At 43.5% G+C, this 14503-nt stretch overlaps 1 protein-coding gene across 1 annotated transcript; it reads left to right on the top strand.

Moving 5' to 3' along the window:
• The first annotated feature begins 3419 nt into the window (after positions 1–3419).
• On the top strand, positions 3420–9422 carry LOC139549077 (delta-like protein C). The gene is made up of 9 exons (XM_071359190.1): positions 3420–3719; positions 3819–4058; positions 4624–4684; positions 4919–5176; positions 5571–5932; positions 6033–6249; positions 6825–7527; positions 7799–7916; positions 8043–9422. Exons 1-9 carry the CDS (start codon positions 3669–3671, stop codon positions 8046–8048), a joined length of 2016 nt encoding a protein of 671 aa, XP_071215291.1. The 5' UTR covers positions 3420–3668; the 3' UTR covers positions 8049–9422.
• The last annotated feature ends 5081 nt before the right edge of the window (positions 9423–14503 follow it).

Here is a 14503-nt window from a genome sequence, read left to right as displayed (position 1 = left end):
ATGATCATCTGATGATTTATCACTCCAGTGTTAATCTGCTAAATTGTAATTATTCGATTTATTGCCTACCTCATGCCTTTTGCACACATTGTATATAGATTCTCTTTTTTTTCTACCATGTTATTGACTTGTTTATTGTTTACTCCATGTGTAACTCTGTGTTGTTGTCTGTTCACACTGCTATGCTTTATCTTGGCCAGGTCGCAGTTGCAAATGAGAACTTGTTCTCAACTAGCCTACCTGGTTAAATAAAGGTGAAAAAAAAATAATAATAATTAAAAAAAAAAAGTGCAGTCGCAAAAACCATCAAGCACTATGATGAAACTGGCTCTCACGAAGACCACCACAGGAAACCTCTGCTGTAGAAGATAAGTTAATTAGAGTTAACTGCACCTCAGACTGCAGCCCAAATAAATGCTTCACAGAGTTCAAGTGACAGACACATCTCAACATCAACTGTTCAGAGGAGACTGCGTGAATCAGGCCTTAATGGTTGAATTGCTGCAAAGAAACCACTACTAAAGGACACCAATAAGAAGACACTTGCTTGGGCCAGGAAACAAGAGCAATGGACAGTAGACCGGTGTATATACAGCATATTCAGTACCAGTCAAAAGTTTGGACACCTTTATTTTTAGGAATGTTTGCAAATTTAGTCAAAATAAAAAACAGAAATACCTTATCTACATAAGTATCCAGACCCTTTGCTTTGATACTCGAAATTGAGCTCAGGTGCATCCATTCATCATCCTTGAGATGTTTCTACAACTTGATTGGAGTCCACCTGTGGTAAATTCAATTGATTGGACATGATTTGGAAAGGCACACACCTGTCTATATAAGGTCCCACGATTGACAGTGCATGTCAGAGCAAAAACCAAGGCATGAGGTCGACAGAATTGTGTCGAGGCACAGATCTGGGGAAGGGCACCAAAAAATGTCTGCAGCACTGAAGGTCGCCAATAACCCAGTGGCCTCCATCATTCTTAAATGGAAGAAGGCTGGAACCACCAAGACTCTTCCTAGAGCTAGCTGCCCGGCCAAACTGAGCAATCAGGGAGAAGGGCCTTGGCTAAGGGCCTTGGTCACTCTGACAGAGCTCCAGAGTTACTCTGTGGAGAAGGGAGAACCTTCCAGAATGACAACCATCTCTGCAGCACTCCACCAATCAGGCCTTTATGGTAGAGTGGCCAGATGGAAGCCACTCCTCAGTGAATGCACATGACAGCCCGGTTAGAGTTTGCCAAAAGGTGCCTAAAGGACTCTCAGACCATGAGAAACAAGAGTCTCTGGTCTGATGAAATCAAGATTGAACTCTTTGGCCTGAATGCCAAGCGTCACGTCTGGAGGAAACCTAGCACCATCCCTACGGTGAAGCATGGTGGTGTCAGCAAGCTGTGGGGATGTTTTTCAGCGGCAGGGACTGGGAGACTAATCAGGATTGAGGGAAGAATAAACGGAGCAAGTACATGATGAAAACCTGCTCCATAGTGCTCAGGACCTCAGACTGGGGTGAAGGTTTACCTTCCAACAGGGCAACGGCCCTAAACACACAGCCAAGACAATGCAGAAGTGGCTTCGGGAAAAGTCTCTGAATGTCCTTGAGTGGCCCAGCCAGAGCCCGGACTTGAACCTGATCCAACATCTCTGGAGAAAATAGCTCTGCAGCAACGCTCCCCATCCAACCTGACAAGAGATTGAGAGGATCTGCAGAGAGGAATGGGAGAAACTCCACAAATACAGGTGTGCCAAGCTTGTAGCGTCATATCCATGAGGCTGTAATCGCTGTCAAAGGTGCTTCAACAAAGTAGTGAGTAAAGGGTCTGAATAATTATGTAAATGTGATATTTCAGTGTTTTATTTTTAACGTGCAAACATTTTGAAAAAACTGTTTTTCCTTTATCATTATGGGATATTGTGTGTAGATTGTTTTTAATCAATTTTAGAATAAGGCTGTAAAGTAACAAAATGTGGAAAAAGTCAAAGGGTCTGAATTCTTTCCAAGAGTGTGCAAAGGTGCCATCACGGCAAAGGGTGACTATTTTGAAAAATATAAAATATATTTTGATTTGTTTAACACTTTTTTGATTACTACATGATTCCATAGGTGTTATTTCATAGTTTTGATGTCTTAACTATTATTCTACAATGTAGAAAATAGTAAAAATAAAGAAAAACCCTTGAAAGAGTAGGTGTGTCCAAACTTTTGACTGATACTGTATATATAGACAATATGGACAGTATATGGATAGAATATGTAGTATATCTGAAGAATAGCATATATACAGCAATTGTTAAATATGATAGACCTTGACTAGAATACAGTATATACATATGAAGTGGGTAAAACACTATGTAAACATTATTTAAAGTGACCAGTCCTACACAGCCTATCCTACATCATTAGCTGTGCTGTAGGATAGGCTACCCCCTATTCTGTCCAGTCAAAAACAATGCTATTGAGACAATTAAAGTGCCTACCTATGGAAATTATTAACTTTTCCCTTCTCTGACATTGGGTGCTTATTGCGTGCTTATTACGCAGCGAAGACGTGTAGCCCAGCCTATGGAAGGAGAAGGTGGGTTGCATAGCCAGGTGCTGTTGATTATCATACAGCTGTAGTCATGACCCCCCTCCCCCTTCATACAAAAGCAATTATCTGACATTTCCAGTGTTACCCCTCCGAATCTTTCGATGACACAATAAAATATCTCGCTCCGAAGTCTGCCGGTTTGAGGCCTCACACGCGTCAGAACAATTACAATTCTGGGGCTGAATTAAAGTGGTGTGCGCGAAGCCCCCTCCTCCCCTCCACCGTACACGGCCATTGTCCTCCCTCCCAGGAGAAAAGGATGAAAACATCCATGAAGACTAGGGTGGCACGCGGCACGTGGAAGGAAACAAAAAGAGGAGAAAAGTAACCACTGCTTAATAGAAGTAAAGTCACTGGGGATTTTTCATGGCCAATCACATTATGACCCTATCACGCTTACACAGCAAACCTACATTTCGCCATCGATAAAGTGTATTCAACATTGCATGAATCCAGTCCTTTAATTTACTACGTCTTGAAATTAATGTCTAATCATAGATCAAAATATGTTTGTTTTTTAAATCACACGAGTTTAGGTTAGGTCTCTTCGCAATCAAGGTGCGCAGTTCTTTCAACGTGTATATATAGCCTATTTCTTCACATTTTCGTTCAGGTATGTGGCTGAATTATCCATAGAGCCTTAAACTTTGCATTTCGTTATATTACCCTATCCAATTTGGTGACACAGAATCAAAGCACATCGTAAACAGTCCAAATTGCATCCAAGTCTGCACAGCCTTTGACACACTCCCCTCATTCGCGCCCACTTCCTCCCCCCTCTGATGCTGGAAGGCGGTATAAAATCCCTGGTGCACGTTCCACTTCACGTAACTAAAGGTAGAAGTCCAGAGTGCAACTGCTCCGCAGAGCAAAGGGATTTTATTTTCGTTGTGAGCTCCATTTCTATTAAGAATTGTCTGAAGACTAAAAAAATCTGACGAAGTGCGCTCTATTTTTACATTTCGCACATTATATTTTTCTCTTTTTTTTGGGATACAATACATTTCTCCTCTATATTGGATATCTGGCGCTGTCTGCTAAACTTTCATAGCAGACGAAGAAACACTTCCCAGAATGGCTCATTTGTTATTAACGTGTTTTTTGGCGTTGATATCAACGCAACTGGTGAGTACACATACAAGATTCATAGAGTTATGTTATGAGTTGGTAACCTGTGCAGTCGCGCCTTTTACGCACTGATATGTACTTATTTTTTTCCTGTAGGTCGAGTCGTCCGGTGTGTTTGAGTTGAAAGTACACTCCTTTAGTAGTACCCGTAGTGTCTGCAAACGGTCTAGGGACTGCCAAATATTCTTCCGAGTCTGCCTTAAACATTCCCAAAATGTCATCTCACCTGAGCCCCCCTGCACTTACGGCATGGGACTGACCGAAATCTTCAGTGCCGACCCGAGCTCCATCTCCAGTAGCGCACCCATCAGAGTGCCTTTCCATTTCAAGTGGCCGGTGAGTAGCCTACAGTACACATACTCAATATACCATAGAGCTGATGGGAAATTAAAGGTCCAATGCAGCCGTTTTTGTCTCAATATCAAATCCTTTCTGGGTAACAATTTAAGTGCCTTACTGTGATTGTTTTCAAATAAATGGTCAAGAAGAAACAAAAATGAGAGCAATTTCGCATGTGAGAATTTTGCTAGGACTGACTGGGAGTGCGGAACTCTCTTATTTGTCTATTAACTAATGTACCACCTGGTGTGATGTCATCAGGCAGGCCAAAACTCCATCTCACCGAAACAGGCTGAAATTTCAGGCAGTCTTTACAAACACCTCTTACACTAAAATGGCATTATCATCATTTTCACAATGTCACTGTATTATGGAAATATATTTAAAACGCAGAGAAATCACGTTTTTTTACAGCACTGTGTCTTTAATGGTTAATGCCTGGTGGTACATTTCATAGATTGGGTAATGGCATGAAGCTTTTCATGAAGAGTTTACACTTTAAATAATCTCGCCTTTTACAGCTTTTTGACAAAGTATATATATTTTCCTGTGTGGATTGTAGGGCACATTCTCGCTCATTGTTGAAGCCTGGAACGCAGAGTCCTCCGACGGCCAGTCCACGGGTAGGTAGCCTTCAGTGCACACTCCCTCTAGGGGGCGGAAAGTGGCTTTGATATTCCTCTAACAGTCATTCCCAGCACAAGCGTTTGAGTATCAACACGTTTTACGTATTTGCAAAAATTCGGTAATATTTGATTACACAATTCATATAGATTTTTTAAAGCGATTACCTCACAAGATTGGATTTTAGGAATGTATTTTATTTTACGTCTGCTCAATGTCTCTCTCATTAATAGAAAACCAGAATAACTTGATCTACCGCTTGGCCACCCGTAGAAGACTAGACATTGGCGAAGATTGGTCACAGGATGTGCATTTTGAAGAGCAAAGTGAACTTCGTTTTTCTTACCACGTTGTCTGTGATGAACACTACCACGGTGACAGCTGCTCAGACTACTGCCGTCCCCGTAACGACCCATTCGGACACTACACTTGTGATGCCGCGGGCACCAGAATGTGCCTGTCGGGTTGGAAAGGAGAATACTGCTCAGAACGTAAGTGTACAGAAGGACTACAACGTTTTTTAAATGATAAGGCCAAATCTTTTTTTAAGGTTGTTATTCAGAATTCTCGAAATAGTTAATTCAGACGTTTCAACGACATATTCTGTTAAATAAAAATAGCTTCTGTCTATTCAAATATAGAATTTGCGTCCTTTGTTCGGGCCAACAATGGGAGCTGAGTGTATGGTTTAACAGGGACACGCGTTGGAACTTAATGTGCGCTCCCTTGCGTGAACAAATATGGCATGTGTTCCTTTTGTGTGCGTACCAGCTGCTTAGTTTAGTACTTAACAAATACTTGATGTGTCTGAGCTCAGTGAAGGGGTGGTTGTTTTATGATTAGAAAGGGGAACACTCATTCAAATTTTTCCCCCTATCTCTAAAGCCATCTGCTGGTCAGGCTGTAGTGAGAAGCATGGTTATTGTGAGGCCCCTGGCGAGTGCAAGTGCCGCCTTGGGTGGCAGGGACCCCTCTGCGACGAGTGCGTCCGCTATCCTGGCTGCTTGCATGGCACCTGCGGCCAGCCGTGGCAGTGCGACTGTAAAGAGGGCTGGGGAGGACTGTTCTGCAACCAGGACCTCAACTACTGCACCAACCACAAGCCCTGCATGAACGATGCTCCCTGCACCAACACAGGCCAGGGCAGCTACACCTGTACCTGCAGGCCGGGCTTCAGTGGCAACAATTGTGAGATCGAAACCAACGAGTGTGACAGCAACCCCTGCAAGAACGGAGGCAGCTGCAATGTAAGTTCTATGTTGCATTTATATCTCAGGATTAAATGCTGCTATTCACAGTCCAAGTCTTTAATTGTCCAATATGAAACGCAACCTTTTAAATTACCAGGATCGGGAGAATGACTACACCTGCACCTGCCCCCAAGGCTTCTACGGGAAGAACTGTGAGATCAGTGCGATGACCTGTGCCGACGGGCCCTGCTTCAACGGTGGCACCTGCATGGAGCAGGTGACCGGTGGTTACTCCTGCCGCTGTCCTTCCGGCTACATGGGTTCCAACTGCGAGAAGAAGATTGACCGCTGCAGCAACAACCCCTGTGCTAACGGTAAAGCATCCCCCTAACAGCACAACCACTGTCTTGGTGAGGGAAACCTACCAGGACTTCTGATTGTTATGTTGGAGCCGCTCACAAACTCTTATCTGTCCGCCTAACAGCAAAACTCAACCGACTGTGCTGCGGACACATTCTTTGGCAGTTACCATCATGGGTTTTTAGAAATGGTTTTCTTCTTGTCACGTAAACTCAGTTTTGTTTTGACATGCCTAAAATGTAAAAAAATGCAGCATAGGCACGGTACAACAGACTCTTGGCTCAGACTGATATAAGGGGTGAGATATAGCTGTCATTATGAGGTGGGAAAAACTAGTCTTAGAATGTTGTGGGCTGTTTTGTACCTCCTGGGTCCTCATTAGCTACACTGTAACTCTACATCATGTGGGAATGAGCACAAGCTTATCTGTAATTGGCTAAATTCCTGTTGGTGTAGGAAGAAAATATACACAGTATATATTTGCCTTCCATAAGAAGCTTTGCCACTCATACCTGCACTTCAAGTTTTGATAAACATGTTGAGTGTGCAGTGATTTGAACCCCCCCTCGTCTGTCTATCTCTGTGATAGGTGGCCAGTGCCTGGATCTGGGCCACAGCCTGATGTGCCGTTGTCGTCCTGGCTTCACTGGGCCGCGCTGCGAGATCAACATCGATGACTGCGCCCGCAACCCCTGCCACAACGCCGGGACCTGCGTGGATGGCGTCAACGACTTTACCTGCACCTGCACCCTGGGCTTCACCAGGAAGGACTGCAGCGTCCGCGCCGATGCCTGCTCCGTTTTCCCCTGCCAGAATGGAGGCACCTGCTACACACACTTCACCGGACCTGTGTGCCAGTGCCCGGCTGGCTTCATGGGCTCCCGATGCGAGTTTAGCCTCAAACCCACCGCCAAGCCCAAGGCAGACGGCTTGCCCGCAGTCCTGGTTGTCTCCTTCGCCCTGGGCCTGGTCACCCTCACCCTGGTGGTGTGTGCTGCCATCGTGGTCCTAAGCCAGATAAGGCGCGGGCGGAAGGCCATGGCGTCTTCTGTCCGTAACGACCTGGAGACGGTCAACAACCGGCCCATAGGTGGTTCCAACCCCTTGTCCAGCCTCCGAGAGAAGGAAGCCTTCCTCATCCCTGGCGGCCATTACAAGGTGTCCAATAAGGACGCAGCGCTGACCTCGGGCCCCGCAGACAAAAACGGAGACAAGGCGGCCTACAAGCAGAAGATGGTTGACTACAACTTGGCCAAGGCGGAGGACCGTCATGCCAAGAACAAATTTGACCAGTAAGTATGCCTCGTCAAACTCAAACGGCGTTGTGCCAATGAAGCAGAGAGTGCGTGATCACCAGTGCCCTAGAGTTTGGATTGCTTGTATTGAACCCAGCAAGATGTTACAACTTGATCTCTCACTGTGTGACGCTCAGGCTTTATCAGATTTTTGAAACCCTCAACTTTGTATTGGAGATCATGGGGATCCACTGTTTTTGCTGTTGTGTGATTCCATTGCACCTATGGAACCTGACCTCCTTTTCCTCCCTCTATCTCTTTTCAACAGGAAATCAGAGGGCAGCATAATGGTTCCACCAATGAGCTTCCCTAAAGAAGGCTTGTACCACCCAGTCTTCATCATCCAGACAGAACAGCAAGCTGAACAGTGTGTCTTTGCTACTGAGGTAAGCAGCTCCTCCCATTCAAACGGGTTATTATTAAGAGTTTAGGAAGGAAGTTATTGTCAACTAACTCGTTCAAGATTTGTTTGGTAACTTTCTCCCTCTCTCTATAATTTCCCCACCTTTTAGGTTTAACACAGTATTCTGACACCAAGAGTACTGTGACCAACAAGGGCTTTGCCTGATCATGTTTACAATCTTTCAAAGACAATTCAAAGAATTGAAGAGGATATATTAAATCAACATGTATTATTTAATATTTATTCATGCTGCTCATTAAAAATGAACTTTTTGACAACATTGACAATTTTGGATACAATACGTGAAAAGTGGGGGTGGAGAGTAGAAAGAATGTTCCGGCATAATTTGCACTACATTTTTAAATCTAATATAATTTGCTTTGTGTTAAATTTTAACAAAAAGAAAACTTTCTTCGGAAGAGTGCCAAGGATTCACCAATCACAGAGAAGCAGGACCTTTTTCTCTTCTGATGCCTTATCGAAAAGAAAACGACATCTCAAATAATCTAGAGGGGCCTTTTTTTTACAATGAATAAGATATCACTGCAATCCACTTGAGAATCAAAATGAACAGCAAGGACATTTTCGTGGCCTATTTGGCTTAGTTTTTTTTGGTGTCAAGGTGAGAAACAATGTTGAAGCTATCAAAGAACTGAAGATGAAGATTTACTGAAAGCTTAGATGGACAGTTGTCTATAAATATCTGTGAGTTTGTAGTGGCCGTATGTCATATCTAGGCCTTCTGGTCCCTAAACTGGACTCCCTTTCCCTATGGAAATAAATCACCAATGTGCCCTATCTTTCAGAGCATTACATGTACAGTATACTTAGGAAACTCAATCTTATCAAGTGCCTGATCTTTAAATGATGCTATGACTTAAGGAAAAATGGTACTGGTCTTACACACTGACATTATGTATGTGTTCTTTTATGTGTTTGTTTGATGCTGTACATGTTTTTTCAGTCTCTTTCGGAGTATATCTTTTACAAACACACCAGAAAGTCTTATTTGAACCAGTTGAAAGTCGTAGTACATGTAATTTGTACAGTTTGATTTTCTCAATGCCTTTCAATTTACAGCTTCCATGTTGCCAAACACCCAGTGCTTTTATGGCATTCCCTTGACTTGAATGAAGTGCTTTGTGCATAAAGTCTGCTTCCCCGATGACAAAATATCCTCTTTTGTTTTTTTAACCGACTGTTCTGGATCTTTAAAAATATGTATATTTTTTTGCAGAGTGAAGGACTCAAAAGAGAGGTTGTTCTTTTTAATTTGAAACCAAATAGATTTTTTTATTTTTATATTTGTGTTATTGTCCTCTTTAATTTAACAATGCAATGTGTACATAACCATGAGATATTCTTTCTATTTAATTTTTTTGTACATCATTTGTATTTATGAAGAGAATTGTATATATGTCTATGTTATGTGACTATTGTCACAAAGTCCCCAAAAATATATTTTTTTCATAATAAATCAGATAACTAATTCATGTGTTGTCTGTCTTCCACTGGGGGTTGGGGTCTTTGGGCTGCTCGCTTGATGTTTATGGTAAGTAGATGGGACATGGGGCTCAAGTCGATGGGGCCCATTTACTTTTGTTGCTGTGCCCCCTGAACCCTCCTAGATAGCAGGGGTTGGCCTATCACAGAAAGGGAATCACGTGGATGACACTAGCTAGCAGATTATTGCCTAGGAGGAGGCTGCGGTGCTGTTTGGAGATACATCATCTAGGGGAGAAAAAGGGAGATCCTACAGGGTGTTTTCTCTAAAGCCTGGGGCGTAGTTCCCACAGCATACATTATCTGGCTCTAAAGACCAGCTCTAATCCATCTCACTGATGCCTGTATATATATGCTAATTCTCTATCACTTTCTCCACCCCCCCTTCAATGAGACCCTGTATTGTGCAAAATAGATTCAAGGAGAAGCGTATGTTAACAAATCTGCACCACTGCTCCTAGTGTCGTGTGACCACATCTGCTGACCGCTCATGAGATCAGATTTCTAACATCAGTTCTGAAATCAGTTTAATTTTCTGTATTTTACTCAAGCAATAAGCTTCATGAGAAACTGAAATGGAGTGTTCCTGTGTTGGAGGAAGATCCGTTGAGAATAACCTGCCTCTCAAGTACCACCTCCCCCCTCTTTCAGAAAAAAGTGATGGTTAGGGAGAAGAAACGGTATAAATGGGGGAAGGGGAGCACTTCTGCAAAGAGGCCCCCCCATGGGGAGCATGGCCATGTGGGCTGGGTCCCACTCAGCACCTGACCCTGTGGGCCCCTATCCTACCCCTACTCTGTCTGGTTCTGCTAGCCTCCATGTGCCAGCCCAAACATCCAAACCAGGATGCTAAGCTACGGTAGTTCATGCTAGTCCACCACACTGAACCTTATACTTGGGGGATACATCCCCATTGTCCATGCTGTTTATCAAATGTGAAGGATCTCAACCCATTGGGAACAAACTGGTTGAATCAACGTAATATGTCAACCTATTGTGATGTGGAATCTGTGTGGAAAATACATAGAATTTGAAAAAAGTCATCAAAATAAACTGTTTTCAGAGTGAAATTTCAACCTCAGGATTATGTCAGTGTAACCAATTTTCAATATAGACAAACCTTGTATAAAATATGTTGAATTTGTACCTTTGAAACAACGTCAGATCTTCAACGTTCCACATTTTGTTACTTTACAGCCTTATTCTAAAATTGATTTTGTTTTTTAATCATCAATTTACACACAATACCCCATAATGCAAAAGCAAAAACAGGTTTGTAGAAATCTTTGCAAATGTATTAAAAATGTAAAACAGAAACACCTTATTTGCATAGGTATTCAGACCCTTTGCTATGAGACTGGAAATTGAGCTCAGGTGCATCCTGTTTACAATGATCATCCTTGAGACGTTTCTACAACTTGATTGGAGTCCACCTGTGGTAAATTCAATTGATTGGACATGATTTGGAAAAGTACACACCTGTCTATATAAGTTCCCACAGTTGACAGTGAATGTCAGAGCAAAAACAAAGCCATGAGGTCGAAGGAATTGTCTGTAGTGCTCTGAGACAGGATTGTGTCGAGGTACAGATCTGGGGAAGGGTAGCAAAACATTTCTGCAGCACCGAAGGTCCCCAAGAACACAGTGGCCTCCATCATTCTTAAATGGAAGAAGTTTGGAACCACAAAGACTCTTCCTAGAGCTGGCCTCCAGGCCAAACTGAGCAATCGAGAGAGAAGGGCCTCGGTCAGGGAGGTGACCAAGAACCCAATGGTCACTCTGACAGAGCTACAAAGGTCCTCTGTGGAGATGGGAGAACTTTCCAGAAGGACAACCATCTCTGCAGCACTCCACCAATCAGGCCATTATGGTAGAGTGGCCAGACGGAAGCCACTCCTCAGTAAACGGCACATGACAGCACACTTGGAGTTTGCCAAAAGGTACCTAAAAGACTCTCAGACCATGAGAAACAAGATTCTCTGGTCTGATAAAACCAAGATTGAACTCTTTAACCTAAATGCCAAGCATCAAGTCTGGAGGAAACCTGGCCCCATCCCTACGGTGAAGCGTGGTGTGCCAAGCTTGTAGCGTCATACCCAAGAACACTCGCAGCTGTAATTGCTGCCAAAGGTGCTTCAACAAAGTACTGAGCAAAGGGTCGGAATACTTATGTAAATGTGATATTTCAGTCGCAGGTCTGTGGAGATCTTCACAATTGCTATAATAATCTGCACAGAATCTTGCATTTTAGTAATTTAGCAAAGTGGTTCCCAAACTTTTTCACTCGGTCTCTTTCAGCATTGGGGAACATCCGGCACCCTACGTCTACTTCTACGGGCACAGGCACTATTTATGACAAACTGTTCACACCCCTCTTGTTAGTGGAGAGAAAATGTTGCAGGTTCAAGGTTATTTCCTGCAATTCTACACATTTTGTCATGGGGTGCAGAGAATTTTTCAATTTGAAAGCAAATGTTTGTGAAATTCTGTCCATCTTGCCATGTCTAATTCGTGTGATATTTGAGTAACTCAAATGTTACAAAAAAGTCTATGGGCTAAAAAACCTTGCTAAAAAAACATTAGCTGACATGGGCTAGTTGATCTGACAAGTCATAAATAGTGCTCAAAGGTATGCAATGACTGACATGTCAAGAGGAAAAGTGACAATTTTGAAATTGCACCTTGTGGATTCTACTATTATAACTTCCAAGAGTAAGTGAAAGCCGGACTGGGACCCCCCCAAAAAACTCTGCTCCCCCAACCGACCCCGTCAGGGGGTGCGCCCCACAGTTTGTGAACCACTGATTTAGCAGATGCTCTTATCCAGAGAGACTTACAGGAGCAATTTGGGTTAAGTGCCTTGCTCAAGGGCACATCAACAGATTTTCCACCTCAGGGATTCAAGCCAGCGACTCAACCGCTAGGCTGCCTGATCACTTGCAGTATGTACTATGTAGTCTCAACAGCCATCCAGGTCATTTGGCTGTGCTATTAGAGGAAGCACAGCGATAGCACATAAAGAAATAAATAATCTGACCTTGTGTTCCCATTAGAACTTTGTTGTGTGTTTTAAATGGTTGAAAGTGCAGTGATAACCCATTTGGATGACAACTAAACCAAAAATCTGACACTGTTTTCCCATTGGAATTTGCTTGTGCTTTTAGCTGGTTGAAAGCATAGTGATAACACATTGGGTATACAACAAACTTCTGGCTGTCTTTTTGAGTGGGTGTATAAAGGTTGAAATCTCATTGATCAGCATCTCAACCAAATATTACCCACATTTCCACGTTGAAATGAAGTGGTGTGCCCGGTGGGAAATAATCTGATCTAAACATGGTCCAATGAACCATTATTTATCTGAAGCCTGATACTCTCCTTCTCTCTTTTTATCACAACACCCCTCCCTTCCTTTTTCTCCCTCTTCCTGCAGCTGTCCAGACTGAGGAAAATCTTAACAAATCCTCTTGTCCATTGGTGCTAAAAGTGTGGGTTAAGATGAGCAAGCTGCTAAGCTCGTTGGACATGGTGTTGTTGAGTACACTCTGAACTGTAAGAGAGAGAGTGTGTGTGTGTGTGTCATGGGTGAGGGGGTATTGCAAAGGGGCGTGTGGCTCCTTTCATCGCACTCTGCGAGCGGAACCAAAACAGAAAGCAACATGACTGTGTATCAAAATGATAGGAAGTCGCAGTCATGCCACTAAACTGCTTATGTAGAGAAGAAACCCCTCCCAACATGTCATAGTACTGTACATGACTTTCATTTATAGTGAAAGGGGGCATGCACAGAGCAGATAGCTGTGTGCACGCTCACAGCCTAACTGTCAAGGGGCTCTGTTACATCAAACAGGGGCAACCGAACCATCATTATAGTTAATCAGTTCCAAGTGCCACGTGTTCAGACCCTGTTAGAAAACAGCAAGGGAGTGGAGAGACTTCAGACCTCAGGCCTACCTGCTGTTCACCTGGCTTTATTCAAAAAAAATCTTGCACTAAAGTTTGAACTTTGAACATTTGTCATGTCGGGAGCGAGGAAGACCGACCAACTCTTTCCCATTGACACTGCCTGCCCCTGGAGTGGAAGAGAGAGGGTTTGACTGAGTGGTGGCCGTCTGAAGATGGCTGCTCTGGATTGGCCAGAGTGCTGGGTCAAAACAGGATTTGGTTGTATACACAGGTCTGGGAGTGGCTGAGACGCGCAGCTGGAGTCACAGAGTAACTCTGCGTCCTGTTTACCCCGCCGAGCAGAGGCTGCAGAGAGGGGGCCTGCCTGCGCCCCTCAAAAGTTGCCTTCCCTAGTTTCCTGTGGCTGATTGCGCCCTGTGCCAACTGATTGTGGCGCTACTTGTCAAAAGCCATCTCTTCAGAAAACAAACAGAGCCCTCTGCGCGTGATTCTCTACTTCCCTTATGTTCATCTTGGGATGGGGCGAATGCTGTCAATGGGCTACTCATGCTCATTCCTATCAATTAAATGGAGATGTTTTCTATGCAGGTACTAAGATAATCAGCGATTCCTATCAACATACTAAAAGCTCTTTCAATTTCACCCTGTTTTTAGCCATCTATTTATTTAGTATTTATGTTTGTTCAACATTCTTTCAAATGTTTTGTCACAACAGAACAGCTTGGTTTCTGTGCATGAACGAAAGACCACTCGCTAATAATTTCCTCAGAAAGTGGTTGAAATCTGGTTGGGAAAATGGTTTTCAGGGAGGTCTCAAGTTCAATTCAAATGATAAATACAACTCCTGAATGAGTGAGTGTTTATTTCCGGCTTCCCCTTTCCTCTTGGTCAATAGCGGGGGGTTGGTGAGTTAGCTAAACACTGGTGAAAAACTCCAGCCATCTCTCTGTGCTCCTGGCTTTGGGTGACACCAGGCACCAGGGCAGGACCTCTATTGTTGCCACTGTTGTCTTTTCCTTGTATCCTCTTCCACGGTCAGAGGATGAGGAAGAGGGAGCTACACCCCATCCTCATTTGTTCCTGTTGTATTACTGCCGTGGTGTGGAGTGGCCTTTAGCTCAGCAGGCTAAGACATGGTCAGGGCTGTAATATAAAGTGAAT

This window comes from Salvelinus alpinus, chromosome 22, assembly GCF_045679555.1.
Source record: "Salvelinus alpinus chromosome 22, SLU_Salpinus.1, whole genome shotgun sequence".
NCBI classification, from domain to species: domain Eukaryota; kingdom Metazoa; phylum Chordata; class Actinopteri; order Salmoniformes; family Salmonidae; genus Salvelinus; species Salvelinus alpinus.
The sequence above is the reverse complement of the archived record's forward strand: the minus strand, read 5'-3'. Positions and strand labels throughout refer to the sequence as shown.